This window comes from Octopus bimaculoides, chromosome 7 (genome assembly GCF_046866305.1).
Source record: "Octopus bimaculoides isolate indiv1 chromosome 7, ASM4686630v1, whole genome shotgun sequence".
In the NCBI taxonomy this organism is placed as follows: Eukaryota; Metazoa; Mollusca; class Cephalopoda; order Octopoda; family Octopodidae; genus Octopus; species Octopus bimaculoides.
In genome coordinates this window covers 15,579,083-15,596,582 of record NC_142934.1, presented here as the reverse complement: position 1 = coordinate 15,596,582, position 17,500 = coordinate 15,579,083, and the positions used below count along the sequence as shown (strand labels likewise).

Below are 17,500 nucleotides of genomic sequence, written 5' to 3'. Positions count from 1 at the left end.
ATGTTACCCAAACATACTCTTGTGTATGTGGATCATCATCATAATTTTAATGCCTACTTTTCTATGCTTGCATGGGTCAGACAACAGTATGTTAGTACAACACATATCTTTATATAATTATTGTTTTATGATCATTGTTTATGCATCAGGCTTTTACATGCTGGAATGGATCGGACAAGACTTCTTGCTGCAGTCCTCCACGGTTGGATGTCCTACCTGATGCTATTCTTTATTTGTTTCCAAGTAAGGTATTTTATTTCACATTTTTGCACATCAAACTGCTGGGTTACTGAGGGCTTCTTATGCTTATGTGAGACATAATCAATATTAACATGATCCATGGAGTATCGAAGTGAAGATATGCAGAGACAAGTGACACATGCATATTATGCATAGGCATACATACACATATTTATATACATAATACAGGCACCTACACAATTTACATTTCCTGAATTCTTGCACTCACAATGCATTGGTCTACCTAGGACTATAAGTGGAATTGAAACCCGAAACACATGGTGGTGAAATGAATTTATTAACCACGCAACCATGCCTTTACATACATGTGGATGTGTGTATATGCCTGCCTACATACGTACATATATATATATATGTATATATGGATGGATGGATGGATGTGTGTGTATGTATAAATTAGTTGGTATTAGAAAGGGAATCCAGTTTTGGAAACCACGTCAAAAACAGAATGGTCATATGAGATGTGGTCCCTCAACCGTCTAGAAGGGTAGTAAACAGGATCTGGTACAAAACATGGCAACTTATCCAGCACTTACCAGCAAGGAAAAGGGGCATAGAACTAGGATAAAGAGAGTATATATACACATACAAACACAAACATAACCACATCTAAATATAAGTATTCAAACACATATACAGATACACACACACACACATATAGAACATCATGACTATGAAGTGAATTTCTTAACCACTTGGCTATTTCTGTGCCACCATAAATATATATACATACATATATATATATATATAGGTTAAAAAAAGATTAGAGATCTATACAAATCAAATTTATATCTATATATATGCATGTATGTGTATATCTATATATATCACATGTACACATATATATGTATACACACACATATATGTATATACACACATGAAAAATGTAAAAAGAAAATCTGTTAAAATTTTGTATATAATAAAAATATAAGTGTGTGTGTGAGTGTATTTATAGACATATAGGTAGATTTTGTCTGGGCAAGGTCATTGACAAGCAGTAAGATGAGTTGAAAGCAAGATCAAAGATTGCAATGGAGTGAGGGGGGGGGGGGGTAGGGGGAATATATTCAAGGAAATTAAAACTGCAAAATATATGGAGAAACAAAAACAAATAGAAAAAAAAAATCAAACCAAAGAAAATATACAACAAACAAAAACAAATGATAAAAGACATTTGTTTATGTTTAAAACTGGTTAAATCTTTCTAAAATTATGTTACTGCTGTCAGACACTAAAGTTTCAATGTGTGTGTATGTGTGTGTGTGTGTGTGTGTGTGTGTGCATGTATGTGTGTGTGTGTGCATGCACACATTTGTGTGTATGTCTTTGTTCACAGATTTTTTTAAAAATTTCATTTTTGTGTTTGTTTTATGCCTTTCGTTAGAGATATAATTACAATGAAATATTGCAGTTACGAAAAAACATATATATACACATGTACACACACACACACACATATATATATATCTGTATATTTACACATACAATACTCATATGTATAGATACTTATCTATACATATACATACATGCATGTATATATATTTATATATATATATCTAACATTTGGTAAGTGCCACATTTGCCAATTTATAAAATGCATCTTTTGGTTTTTGAGTATTTGCTTGAATAACTGAAGTTGAAACAGTGTCTAAGATGCCCTTTTTCTCTTCAGAAATACTTTGTACAAAGATGGATCATCTTATATTCCGGTAAAAGCTGTATATTGTTTCAAAACTCACAAAAATGCCTTGTTCCCACAGAAATCGTGAAAAAAACATTTGGAAAACTCCATAGACTTTATATTTGAACCTTGATTAAAAAAATGTTTTAATATAAATAAGATAATTTTTTTCTTTTCTCAACAAAGATATGCAATTAATCTTCTTGATTCCAATATATTAATTATTCTTGCTCTTTTTCATTATCATTGGAGGATTGAAGAATGTAATTCTGCAATTTTTACTGTATATCTCACACCAATTTTTTCTTTTTCTTGTCATATGTATTTCTATTTTTATAAATGAACGAAAGCTTTTCTGGGGTCACAAATGAAGGAATACAATGTCTTTGTTTTAAATGAGACAAAATAACAAGTGTACCCTTTTTATAAGAAAAAGGGCTTTTTAAAAAATGATAAAGGATGAGATATTGTCAATTGGTAGAGATTTGTTTCATGTACATAACTATTTATAGACACATACATGAAAGCAAACACACACACACGCACATATATATATATACTTACATATATATACATGTATACTTATAAACGTACACATGCACACAAATATAAATGTGTGTGTATATATATATATATATATGAACCCACACATTTACAGATTCAAACAAATGTACAGAAATTCATCAGCTGAAATTGTTAACATGTACATATTTATGGCATATACATACACGCATATATAATAGACATATAAAAGCATATTTACCACTGAATAAATTGCTACATGGATAGTCAAATGTGTATATGTATATACATATATACACACACACACACACACACATACACCAAAAGATATACTGAAGATTTTTCAATATGGCAGGAGGGAAGTAGTTCATTTTAGTTGAATATATGAAACTATTCAATAGTAGTAGTAATAATTTTTATTGATAATAATAATAATAATGATAATGAAATCTCTGGGATGTATCAATCCACAGAGAGAGAGATCAAGGCAAAAATGCCAGATATTGTTGTCAAAGAGTTAGAGGAAAGACATGCTTTCTAAATGAAGTTTTAGTCCCAACAGAGAATGTATTTCTAAAAGAAATTGATAAATTATCCAAATTCAAAGATCTGGAAATAGAGATAGCCAGAATGTGGGAACTGAGAACAGAAACAATCTCTATGATAATGGGAGTCTTTGGAATGATTTTAAAAGAGATGTAAGGCAAATACTTAACCAAAACCCGAGGACTGACAAATATGTATAATAGACAAAAAATAGAAAACTAAAACAAAACACTGCATGTGCACTTGGTGCATGGAGCTGCACTTAATACAGTGAGAAAGCACACAACAAGAAAAAGCTACCAAAATAAATAAACGATAATTGTTTCAGATTTTGGCACAAGACCAACGACTTTAGCGGGTGGAATTAATTGAGTACATCAACCCCAGTACTTGACTGGTACTTTATTTTATTGATCCTGGAAGGATGAAAGGCTAAGTTGAACTCTGCAGAAATTGAACCCAGATTGTAAAGGGTTGGATTGAATGCCACAAAGTGCTTTTTCTGATACTCTAAAGATTCTGCTAGCTCCTTGCTTAATAATAATAATAATAATAATCATAATAATAATCATAATAATAATAATAATAATAATAATAATAATAATAATGATAAAATAATCTTCATACATGTAATAAGAACCTAATAGAATAGAGTGACACAACTCACGCAACATATACTTTACAAGATTAATTCAATAAAATAACACAGCTTACACTACACACACCAGACACAACAAAACAAACACCAACATAACACAAAAAACAACAGGCCAAACCGCCATAGCAAAATAGATTGATGCAGTTCATTAACAAGGAGTCGATACTCCTCCAGCTCTTACAAAAATAGGAACATACAATGCTGTGCACACCGCAGAACACAGAGGCGGGCACCAGGCACTACAATAGAGACTTGCATGAAACTATCAAAATAACGGTTTCAAATTTTGGTAGGTCAGCAATTTTAGGGAAGAGGGTTAGATGATTACATCGACCCCCAGTGCATAACTGGTACTTATTTTATCCTTCCTGAAAAGATGAAAGGCATAGTCAACCGTGGTGTTGAATTAGAGAACATAAAGAGCAGGAAGAAAAGCCATTATGCATCTTTTATTTCATGCAGTAACAAGCCTGTCAGCTTGCCACTTTAGCAATAATGATAATAATAATAATAATAATAATAATAATAATAATGACAGCAATAATATAAGAATGAATCAAAGAATTGTTTGGCAGAAACTTCTTGTCATAACATTCTTCAAAGATAATGTTAAAAAAATTAAATAGACAAAGGTAATGAAGTCCAGCATAGACTTAGCTATGATGGTTAAAAATGAAATGAAAGAAGTAAAATAATGCTCCACTTCCGTCTGTCTGCCATTATCGTTTGCAGACAGGCACTGAGTTCTATCTACCTCTGTTCCATCCAACTCTTCTGGAGATTAACACTGAAACTCGCTTACCATCATGACTGGACTGGACTGGACTGTGGTCTTCATTGAAACAATTGACAAATATCATGTTGAGATACATGTACACCTTTATTGATCAAGTTTATAACCTGATTATTTGACACATTATCTCGTTCACTTCAAGACCCCAATTAAAAAGTGGGAGAAGTAGATTGCTTCTATTTAAAAAATTATGTCCAAAACGAAAAGCTAAAAGATGCTATATTTCCACACTTTAGTAACTTATATATATATATATATATATATATGTTGTTAATTTTTTTCCCTTGTTTTTATCTTGCTTTGCATACAGTGCATGTATAAATGCATAATTTTAACTTCAGTCAACATTCACATGATACGTAATTACAATATATATATAAATATATATATATATATATATATATATATATATATATATATATACATACATATGTATGGGTGCAGTTGCTCTGATAGCATTAAAAAATAATGAGGTGGGGTGAAAACAAATTAAATTATAATACTGAAAATGCTGTTAGCTGCTCAGAGTTCCTGATATTCATCTTTTGTCTAAAATAGCGAGAAACATCTTTGTTTTTCTTTTTAAAAAAAATAAAAAAATGTGATTAACAGCAATTAAACAAATCAAGGCTCAGGATATATGTAGGAGGGGAAGGGAGACATTGTCAGTAATATGATTATATTTGTTTTAAGACAATTCATTGCAGGAAGTAAAAAAAAGGAAAAGTTATTGAGACCAGATGAGTGTAACTGAAATTCGAATCCAATAAAGAAAAATAATTTTCATCTACTTAAGATCACTTAACCCTTTCGCATTTAAACTGACCATATCTGGCCCAAATATTCTACCTTGTTTCATGTTCAAACTGGCCAAATTTGGCCTCTCACGCATACCCTACAATGTCATTCTGAAAATAAACAATCACGCCATTAAAATTTTGAAGCTATGAGATAATGCATGATTATTTGAAAACAATGTGTATAAATAAGCATTATATTTGACAGAGTAATTTTGAATGCTGAAGGGTTAAATTAGAATGTTGATGGACAATAATAATTTGTGATTAACTCTTTCAGATGCTTAAAACATCCTTCCAAAATATTTGCAAAGATATACAGGAAAAATTTTCATGTTTAAATCAATGTCCCCAACTAAATGAAAAATATTTTGCATCTCCAAATTTTGTAATTTGTCATGGCTCCCAGCAAGTGAATTGTCATAATATACAACATAGTGCAAGAGCTGGAGGGAGAGTAAATTGTCATGACTATCACTATTAGCATCAGGTGGATATTTGTAGCAACAATAGTGAAAATTCAAGCACTGATTTATTACAGAAACAACCCAAAATTTCTGTCGGCAATCTTTCCTACTTCTGACATGAGGTAGTACTGTAAATAGCTGTGACCCCTGCGGGTCGTTACCTATTACATACAACTACAACATCATGTAATAAAGACACAACAAAACGATTAGCGTTTTTGTTGTTCCTCCCCACCTATCCAATACAAATGTATAAAGGACAGAGCGACTGCTTCCACAGACACGTATATATATATATATATATATATATATATATATATATATATATATACACACACATACATATATATATATATATATATATATATATATATATATATATATATATTTATTCTTATGCATACAAACTCACTTCCGTTTTGTAACTCCGGCTGTACTTTCATATACTTGATCACAGACGTACCAAGTGATATAGAAGATATTTAATTTGCAATCAGGAAGTTGGAACCATAGTAAACGCAGAACATCCAGGGACATGTAAGTAGGCTTATATGTGAATGTAAGAGGTACCCATGGCTACATATAAATCCACTGGAACATTGTACATGCACACACGCATGCATACACACACTCACACACATACACACACGTTATTATACTTTGCAGTGTACATCACAGCACATTCATACAATATCCATATTCAGAATTTCCAGGTCTTGCAGACGCTGTGGATGTCTTAAATGAAGGAATTCTAGAATATTGTTTTTTAATCCCTGGTTGTATGGGTTGTAGAAATTACCCTTGCCATCTTTGAGGTAATAACACCGCCGGTAGTTTATTCTTTCGTTGGTGGTTAGGTTCATAGCAGCATGGATTATCTGAAGGAAAGTTACGGAAAAGGAAGAAAATATGAAATGAAATTAAAGAAATATACAAAAAGTTTTGCATAAATTCATTTAAAGAGGATATTTGTGCATGTAGATGTGAATATATATGTGTAGATATGTAGGTATATATCTATATATATATATATATATATATATATATATACACCTATATAAAATAATAATAAATAATATATATATATATAAGCTCGAAATGAGGAGTAGATAGACAGCCAACAACTGATGAAGGGTCTTTTCTCTGTGTTTACCTGTCCTGTTTTCAATTTTTCTTTTTCTGGTTGTTTACATATTTCATGTTGTTTGCACCATTGGTGACGTCCTGTACCTATATAAGCATATATATATATATATATATATATATATATATATATATATATATATATATATATATATATATATATATATATGCTTATATATATATATATATATATATATATATATATATATATATATATATATATATATATGGCTGTGTGGTAAGAAGCTTGATTCTCAGTCACACTGTTTCAGGTTCAATCCCAATTGTAGCATTTTGGGCAAGTGTTTTCTACTGTAGCCCCAGGTCAAAACCTTGTGAATTGATTCGGAAATTGAAAGCTGCCTGTACACCCATTATATATATATATGTATGAATGTTTGGGTATGTGAAATTATCACTCAATCTACAAATAGGCAAGGATTGCCAACAAGAGGGGCATCCAGCCATAGAAAATGTATCTCAATGAATTCCATCTGACTCATGTTAGCATGGAAAAATGGACATTAAAATGATATCATCATCATCATCTTGTCTACTTTTCCATGCTTGCATAGGTTGAACGGAGTTTATTGTGTCAAATTTCCTTCAACTGGATGCCTTCCCTGTCATCAACCCCTACCTGTTTCCAAGCAACGTGATATTTACTCATGGCCAGACATGCTTATGCAGAATACCGGAAAGAAATGACACTGCTTGTATGACAGTGACACTCATTTACAAGTATGATATGAAGTATGTGTGTGTGTGTGTGTATGTACACATACACACACACACCAGCGAATGGTTTTTGCACTATTTGTATATAGTCACAGACTGGTAGTTCAGTTCACATCCAATTCAGTTCGGGTTTGTGATGATGATAAACTACAAAAATGACAAAACATCTATGTCTATCACCCCTGAATGGGATTACTGGCTGCTATTTCTAGCAATGATTGTACTTCGTGTACATCAACTTTGTATATTCATAATTCTACCTTTTATGGTGCTTTATTCTTGCTGGATAGTAATATTATTTTTAATAATTATTTATATTTCTTGTATATGTATATACATACATATATATATATATATATATATATATATATATATATATAAATGCCTGTGTTAGAATGGGGGTAGCTGATGAAGGAAAATGTTCTCTATGTGGCCTGTGTGTGTTCTGTACTCTGGTTATTATTATTTTTTTGTCTACGTTTTGTTTGCAATGTCCTGTACCCAGATATGCACCTATATATACAGGTAGACGTAGGTATGCACATACCTGTACATATATATGCACATACTCATTTATTATTTGTTTTACACACACATATACAGAGAGAGAGAGAGAGAGAGAGAGAGAAAGAGAGAGAGAGAGAAAGAGAGGGAGAGAGAGGGAGGGAAAGAGAGAGAGAGAGAGAGAGGGGGAGGGCGAGGGGGAGGGAGAGAGGGAGAGAGAAAGAGAAAGAGAGAGAGAGAGAGAGAGAGAGAGAGAGAGTGAGAGAAAATGATATGTGAAGTACTTACTGTCATGACAGGGATGACTCCAGCAACAAATGTAAAGATACCAGATTGACAGAAGCCAATGACAACAAGCCAATTCCACTCATGATATTTAAGCATGTAGTAGCACAAGTAATCAGTTATGGCACACATCAGTGCAATGGAACTGGCAAAACCAAAAAACCAAACCCTGAAATTACAAGACAGACCAAAGAATCAGTGAAAGAGCAGAGGGTATGTGTTTGTTTGTCTTAAGCAGTTTTTCTTTCAATATTGACATCCTTTGATCAAGCCGAAAGCCTATTTTTCCGAAAGTTGGGAACGGGTAGGATGTGATGTGGAGATGTCTCATGTGGCCAAAAAAAAAGCTTTTAAATGATTGGTTGTTGTTCTTTAGCCCCAGATCAACTTTGAGTGAGCAGAGCTATAATCAAAGAGGTTCCAGTCAGGACATCTTGTCTCTCTTTTTCCTATATACACAGCACCCAGCATTAGATTACCAAATGAATCATTCATTTTCTTTTTAAGACAGCAGAGTGAAGATTTGAGAAAGATTTGGCTGCTATATCTATTGGGATAAGTGACTGCATAGGACTCCCTCATTGGTTTGGTATTTTACTCCTATGTTATTATTATAAACAGATATAAGATAAATCTCCCTCTGGAGAGTTCAATGGATGATCAAACATTATTTTGTTAAGGTTATTTCTACAGATATTCAATAGAGATTATAACCAGAACTGATTTTTGTTACTACATTTTATATACAAGACATCAGATGTAAAGAATGAGATCAGAGCTAAAGTGGAGCAAAAAGAAAAAAAAAAAACTACTAAAATAAGAACAAGAACAACAGCAACAACAACAAAACCACTGAATGGAGACTGAAAAAAAAATAAGAACAGCATTGAGACAATTCTTGAGGAGCAGTTACCTGTTCGTGTAACCCACACAGTTGTAAATGTATGGACAATGGTGATCAAATTCTCGGACACAGCGGTTACAAATTCTACAGTGTTTTGCACGCATTGGTTTGACAATTTGACATGTGTGACACAGACGGCTCAATGGGTTGCTCCCCTGCTTCCACTCATCAAAATGTGCAACCTGGAAAGAAAGAAAGAAATTGGTAAACAACGTTTTTGCTTAGAAAATGAATCTTCCGAAAAATTAAATAAATAATTTAAAAGAATAAAATATAAAAAAATTAAAGGGTTTGTATACAATATTTTTATATGATTTTGTCCATCCCCATACGTTTGTAACTCCTATGTCTACATTTCTTTCTTTTCTTTTCTATTTAACTTATAACAAAATATTATTATTAGACTTTGTGCTTGATTGTTAAAACTTTCGAAGAAGTTTTGGACTATTAACGAGTTTTACTGGATGAAAATTATTTTTTCAATTTTACAAACAGGAAGCGCTAGCATATCAACATGTCTACCTTGTTACCTGAGGTAGACTGAAGGCCTATCTTAATTCTTTTCTGAAATTTTGTTGTTTGCAATTGTTTTCAACATGGCTTCTTTTACTAGCGGAACAGTAAGAGTTAGTTACAAGAAAGGGAGTAACACTCAAATATGCCTCTCTGAAAGAAAATGGTAATTTAATCTTCATACTTACAAAAATCAATTCAAAAAAAAAGATAAGCAAAATTAAAAAAAAAAAAAAAGATTAGCAGGAAAAAACTATAATAAAACAAACACATTTTCAAGTATAAGCAGTCAGAATTTAATATCCAAAAACACAAATTTGCATCATATTATCTGAGGTTAACAATACACCCATGCATACTTGTTAAACAAAGGAAATAGCATAAAAGACAGCAGTTTTAACATTGTTCAAGCCACCATTGACAGGCAGATCTTAACCATGAACTACTTAGTCTAGATAAAAATTGTTTGGCAAAGTTTGTAACTAAAACAGAAGTCACGTTGCCAGATCTTTTCATTCAAAAGCGCAAAAGGAGGAACTGGCCTCCAAGAGATATTCATCACTAAAAGAAAGTAAATTTCCTTATGTTCAAAAGAACAGTTAGAAGTAGTCTTAGACAATGTGTAGGGAAATACCCTTTCACAAGGTTCTTAGTTTTTAACATTGAAGGTGGGACAAAGAAATTGGAGAGCCACACAATTCCTTTGTTGCTGTTGTACTTGGGCCAACAAAGCACAAGGCTCTCATTCAAAGAGATTGATTCTTGGTTTGCCATCACCTTTGTGACAAAATACATACAGGTGGTGAATACTGAAGTCTTCTTATTACCACTCAGCCACACCTGCACCTATTGTTGAAAAATTGTAAACGACACTGAAGCTACCTATGTGAGCGATGATAGCAGTAGAACTCTTTTGCATATTTGCCCTATTTTCAACAATGGTTGGTTGTTCTTAAGCATGCTGTGTATCATTGTGTCATCCAAGCTCACCATTGAGAAATAAAAGAGAGTAACACAATGAGGTTTGATGGTAAGATAAATATAAGATCCTCGTTGGTGATGCATTTTCTTGGATGATTTATTAACTATAATAAGCACAGGCATGGTTACATGGTTAAGGGGTTTGTTTCCCAGCCACATGGTTTTTGGTTTTGGTACCAAGGGCTAGAATCTTCTATTATAGTGCTGGACTAACCAAAACCTTGTGAATGGATTTGGTAATCAGAAACCGAAAGGAACCTGCTCTATGGTGTATATGTATGTGTGTGTTTGTGTGTGTGTGTGTGTGTGTGTCCTTGTTTTGGCACTGCATGATAGTTATGAGTGACACTGTCAGACAAACAGTGTCATTTATTTCCAATAGTTTGCAAAAACATCGTTTGGCCACGAGAAATACTACCTTGCTTGGAAACAAGTGAGGGTTGGCAACAAGAAGGGCATCTGGCCATAAAAAAATTTGCCTTAATAAACTCTGACCAACCCATGAAAACATTGAAAGGTGGACATTAAAATGGTGATGATGATGATGATAATGACGTCTATTTTCTAGGTTAGGGAGGACTTCATTACTTGTAGGAAAATTGTACCTGATATCAGGGGCACCATCTGAAGTGCAGTTCATATTTATAGGGAACTGTATTTTCCCTGACTGCATGTGCCTGTTTTTACAATTCTCCCAAATACATATTTGCATAGAGTTAAATGCACGGGGTGTGAAAAACCAAAATTCCTTGTATTGTGTTTGTTACATTAGATGAACATTCTAAATTTTGAGGTTCTTCTATTCTGTAATGTAAAAGCTTCATTAGCTTCAATAATGTAAAGTTGACTGTATACTGGGTAATAATTTTCCATGAACAGAGAAGGAAGATGACATGTCTATCTGTGGATTTTAAAACAATAAAGTTTTTTTTTCTTGCGGTGAAACAACTTTTACACCAAATGGAACACAAGAAACTGCACAGTAATAATTCTAGATATTTTCCTGAAATCATTAAGTTTCTCATCAAAAAGTAGTTTTCGCTCATCAGGATAAAACTGCAGAGGAGGGAATGTACTTTAATGTTATGGCAATTGTTTAGAAGTTCATTTCTGAATCACAAAGAGCAACAATGAAGAGAAAGGTGCTGTCCATTTCTCTGATGTTGTATGGTTCAACTGCAAGTTGTTAATTCTGTTGTGGTATGATAGAAGTTCCAAATAATCTCTGATAATGCCTTTTCTCTTTGAACACTTCTTAAATTAAGCAACCATTCTTTGTATTTTCTCATCATATTCAATTCCTTTCTTCCAGTTATTCCTTATATTCTGCTTGCTGTTCTGTGTTCCCATTATTTCATTGAATTTCTCTCCCCAATCTGTCTCTCTCTCTCTCTCTCTCTCTCTCTCTGTCTCTGTCTCTCTTGTTCATGATATGTATAATCAGCTGGCTGTTCAGTGCCCATGTTTTCTCTATATCTGTTGATTTTTCTCTTTGATACCCTAAGTAGCTAGCATTTTCACACTTGGCCATATTGGTTCTTCATATTCATTGATTTTCATCTTATCATTTCTCTTATTTTCTATCTTTAGCCTTTTCTCACCTTTTGCTTATATTCTCCAATTCTTTTTCCTGTTGCTTCACATCTTCAGTTTTGTTTCCTAGTGGATGTTGTTGTTTAATTCTTTTGATACCAACCCATCAGAAATCAAGTTTTATGATACAAACTCCTTGCTTTAGGTTTCATGTTTATTTATGTTCCAAACACCAGTTTAACAACGACAAAGTTATTTTATTGAAATTCTTCATTATTTTCAAAATAAATTGAAACAAAGGCAGCATATTTCAATAGAGTTATGCCAGCAAAAGAGTTAAATGTCAATAAAATGAGAATAAAATTTGTAGTGCAAAAATTTGCAAACATGTGAAAGATTACAATAATTCTTCAGCTATCACGGATGTTACGTTCCAAAACCCCCCATAATAGGTGAAAATCCGCAAAGTAGAAACAGTACTGTATTACTCTTTTACTTGTTTCAGTCATTGAATCAACAATTTTTGATTCCCTTTCAAGTGTAACATACGAACACAAAACTGTGACAAGCAGTGCAATATCATAAGATTGTCCTCCATTTGTCATTATCATTTTCTTGTAAAATATCATAAACCTAACTAATATAATTTGATAGTGCAAGATAAAATTTAAAACAGAAAATTGTATTTGCTAAATATCACTAGAAGAGAAAACTTAGAGAAGGAGAAGAAGAAGAAGGAGGAGGAGGAGAAGAAGAAAAAGAAGAAGAAGAAGGAGGAGAAGAAGAACAACAACAACAGTAAATGGCATGTTCAATGAAAGGTCAACAAATAAAAAAAAATTGATCTCTTTTGCCCAACCCCACTCATTTTTTCCTTTTTTCATAATGTAAATAATTGGGCTAAATCTGCTGGTTCCATTTTTAGACATAGATTAAGGTTTGGAATAATTTATATACGGTCGTAAGTGAGAGAAAGTGGAAGAGAAGGAGAAAAAAATGAGAGAAAGAGAGAGAGAGAGAGAGAGAGAGAGAGAGAGAGAGAGAGAGAGTGTGTGTGTGTGTGTGAGGATTTGAAGGCTATGTTTAATCACAGACTTAAGTACCGTTAACCCATCATAATGCTAAACTCCAGCAGAAAAAGAATCTCACAGTCTATCGGCCTTTAGCTTCTCACAAAATCTTTCTATGCATTTTCAATATGTACTTTCTTAACTCATTTTCTCTCACCTATATCGAAACGTCTAGATAGAATAGAGACAGCTGATGAAGGGATATTCCAAGGGGCTTTCCGTTTTCCTATGTGTTCGTTCCGTTGTCTGTAGTTTATTGTTCTAACGTCCTGTACCCTGATATGCATGTATATACACATGTAGATGTAAGTATGTACATATATGTGTGTATACATGTATATATATATTCTTTGTATTATATATATATATATATATATATATATATATATATATATATATATATATATATATATATGTGTGTATGTGTGTGTGTGGGGGGTATCAGCCTGTGTGTCTGTCTGTCTGTCTATCTATCTATATGCATCTATATATATACATACACATCAATAATTTGTAAGTATCCTCGGGATACTGGCCTAATTTCTCCACCAAACTGTATCATTCCTTTCAATTTAAAAACACAGTCTACATTATTTTTAACTTTCCATATGTGTGTGTGTGTGTGTGTGTGAGAGAGTAGAGTATCTCTTCTTCTTGTTACAGTACACTGGCAATAGCAAGATTTCGATGTCCTAATTGTGTAGTAGTCCATGATCATACAGAGTCTTCCAAATCATTATCATAACTTTGCACTCTGCAACTATTGTATCCTTAATTTTAATGCATTTATATCACAAATTTATTTAATTATTTACTCCTCCTCCTACTCCTACTACTACTACTGTAGCAAACTGGCAGAATCGCTACTGCGCCGGACAAAATACTCAGTGTTCTGAGTTCAAATTCTGCCGAGGTCAACTTTGCCTTTCATCCTTTCTAGGTTGATAAAATAAGTTATAGTTGAGCAATGGGTTCGCTGTAATTGATTAATGCCCTCCAGCAAAAATTCAGGCCTTGTGCCTATAACAGAAAGGATTATTATCATTTGAGCTGGCAGAATCAAGGCTTTGGTTGGCGCAATGCTATCATAGAAAATACTTGCCCAAGGAGCCACACAGTGAGACTGAACCTGGAACCATGTAGTTGGGAAGCAAATTTCTTCCCCACCCCACATCAAGTAAATAGCTCTGCTCGATATGTAGGAAAGGTGAAGGCAGGAATTCCATATGGTGTATGCATTGCAAGCTAGGGACACAGTGAATCAGTGGAATAATTGGGTTATCAGAGAAGGTAGTGTTTGTATGTTGAAGATGCACAGGAACCATAAAAAACTAGACATCTGGAAATGGATTTTTTCAAATGTCCCAGAGGCTCTTTAGAGGTAGTGGACAATTTCTGCTACCTAGGGAACTTAATTAGCTGTGGGGGAGGATGCACAGAAAGTGTAATTGCTAGAATATGAATAGGGTGGCAAAAATTTAGAGAGCTTTTACTTCTGGAAGCAAGTAAAGATCTCTCTCTGAATGAAAGGAAGATTGTATGATACATGTATGTGAAATTTCATTCATAACGGGTTTACCCAAAGCTATATAAAATGATATTTGTCCAAAGTGTCACATTATGGGATTGAACTCCAAACCTTCTGGTTGTGAAGCAAAGTCCTAAGCCATTTGGCTATACAATGCCTGCAGTTATTGCATAATGTAATACCTACAATATTTGTATGTATTTTAGCAGTTTGGACTTGAAAAAGATGGTGAGTATGTACTACATAATGTATTACTAACAGTAATTGTATGCACTGGATATTATGATTGTAACTGAACTTGAGAGAACTAGCTAGTATGCATTACATAGCATCGTTAGCAACTATGAACTTGTATGTAAGAGCAAGCTCACAAAGCTGTGGCTATGCTTAAAATATATATAAATGTTTAGCCACCCATTACGCAGTGCTACCAAAAAACAGCGGAAACTGTGAAAGGGTTAAAACACTAATAACAGAACTGGAATCGTTATACTTGCAGTAGTGATTATTATAAATTCTATCAGCAGCTGTGGACACGGTTCGCTGGAAATAGGTGGTCTATTCCTGTAGATGATTTTGTTTTGTGTTGCTTGGATTGAAAGACAACTTCTGAATCAGATGTGAAGCACAAAGATGACAAATATTCCAACCCCACACCCACCTTGCTTCAAATTATGCAGTGATACTGTGCAGCAAATAATACACAACGTTGCAGTAAAGGGTGCAGATAACAGCTGTTGTTGCTGTGTTATGTAAGCAATGATAATGGAAAGAATGAGCTGTTGGGAATAGTTGAAACTATTTCTTTGTGACATCATTAAGGAAGGCATCAGCCCTTACTGTGTTAATTGAATGGATTTACATAGGTACCATGAATCTATCCCTGATCCTAAATAGGTTCATGCTGTTGCAGTTGTTTCACCCCAGATCAGTCCAGATCAAATAAACATGATAGTCATAATGATCTGATCTCTTATTTTGTTTTATTTTCAAAGTATATCTAGCACTACATTATATTCAATGTGTCCATCGTGAAGAAAGCAGTGTAAAGAGGATTTAACTACTATTCCTAGCAAGGCGAGCTACCACTTGGGACTCCCTCATTAGAATGACCTCTACAAAGTTGTTGTTGTTGCTGTACAAAAGGGACCAACAAGAGAAAAAAGAGTTACTGGGAATAGTTGAAAGCACTCCTTTCTAATGTTATTGAGGAAGGCAACAGCTTCTATTGAGTCAATTGAATAGACTGATAATCAATAAGACAACCTTCCCCTCCAGATTATTGTTTAAGCCCAGATCAGCCCTGATTAACCATTTTATTATCATAGGTCTGCCACGAACCCTAGGAATTCATCTGGTCAGAACTTAATCCAGATTCCATGGCATATAAGTGACTGGGACCGCAGCTGTCCCCCTGAAGAGGACACTGGTCCATTGCAAGGTTGACTCCCTCGCTATGGAACTCATTTCTAGCTGAGTGAACTGAATGAAGTGTTTTGCTCAAAAACACAACATACACCTTTATCAGAGAATCACAAAATATGGATGTTGAATGTGGAAGATTGAGATGGCTGGAGAGAAATGAAGCATACATGCTTTGCTGAATGTGTAGTTTTAGTGCACATAATTGATGAGACAAGGCAGTGAGCTGGCAAAATCATTAGCATGTTGGGTGAAATGCTTAGTGGTATTTCGCCTGTCCTTAACGTGCAAGTGGCTGAGCACTCCACAGATATGTGTACCCTTAAAGTAGTTCTTGTGGAGATTCAGCACGACACAGAGTGTGACAAGGCTGGCCTTTTGAAATACAGGTACAACAGAAACAGGAAGAAAGAGTGAGAGGAAGTTGTGGTGAAAGAGTACAACAGGGTTTGCCCCCCCCCCCTGCCAGAGCCTCATGAAACTTTAGGTGTTTTCGTTCAATAAACACTCGCAACGCCCGATCTGGGAATTGAAACCGTGATCCTGCGACCACAAGTTTGCTGCCCTAACCACTGGGTCATTGCGCTCCCACTATATATATATATATTTTGTTTATATATATACTTCACTTTATACTTTTACATTTATTTTATAACCTTTTGCTTCCGGTGTCGTTATGTTTTAATTTTAATTCTTTTATTGTTAATTTCTTTGTATTTCTTATGTTTTATGTTTTATCGGTTATATTTTGACCAATTTTTCATTATCCTTTATATTTTTTTATATTTTTTTCATATTGAGGTTTTTAATTTTTTACATTTTATCTCTTATTTTTATTTTTATTTTTATTCTTATCAGTTTTAATATTCTTTAATATTTTTCAGTTCTGATTTTATTGTTTATTTCTTAGTCATTACATTATTAATTGTGGGTGCTAATATTTCCTTTCACTAGTATACTATATTACTCTGTATTTTGAATTTTGCCTTTTAACGTCCAAACCTAACCCCCCCCCCTTATAATGTATTTCGCTTTTCTTGTTGACATGTTTATTGATGAATTCTTTAAGGTCTTCTATGTTATAATTACCCGTTCCACTTCCTTCACCCTTCTTCATCTAGATAAGGATATGTAGATAGGTTAGTACACTTAAG

General features: G+C 33.6%; 1 protein-coding gene across 1 annotated transcript in view; it reads right to left on the bottom strand.

The window, feature by feature from the left end:
- Positions 1 to 4,097: 4,097 nt before the first annotated feature.
- The window catches only part of LOC106873373 (uncharacterized), a 197,976-nt gene continuing 184,573 nt past the window's right edge, over positions 4,098 to 17,500 (bottom strand). The window contains exons 7-9 of the mRNA XM_089354858.1: positions 9,309 to 9,481; positions 8,399 to 8,564; positions 4,098 to 6,603 (exon numbers count right to left, since the gene is read on the bottom strand). Coding sequence (XP_089210984.1) covers positions 6,409 to 6,603; positions 8,399 to 8,564; positions 9,309 to 9,481 — 534 coding nt within the window. The 3' untranslated portion in view covers positions 4,098 to 6,408. The remainder of the gene's footprint in view (positions 6,604 to 8,398; positions 8,565 to 9,308; positions 9,482 to 17,500) is intronic.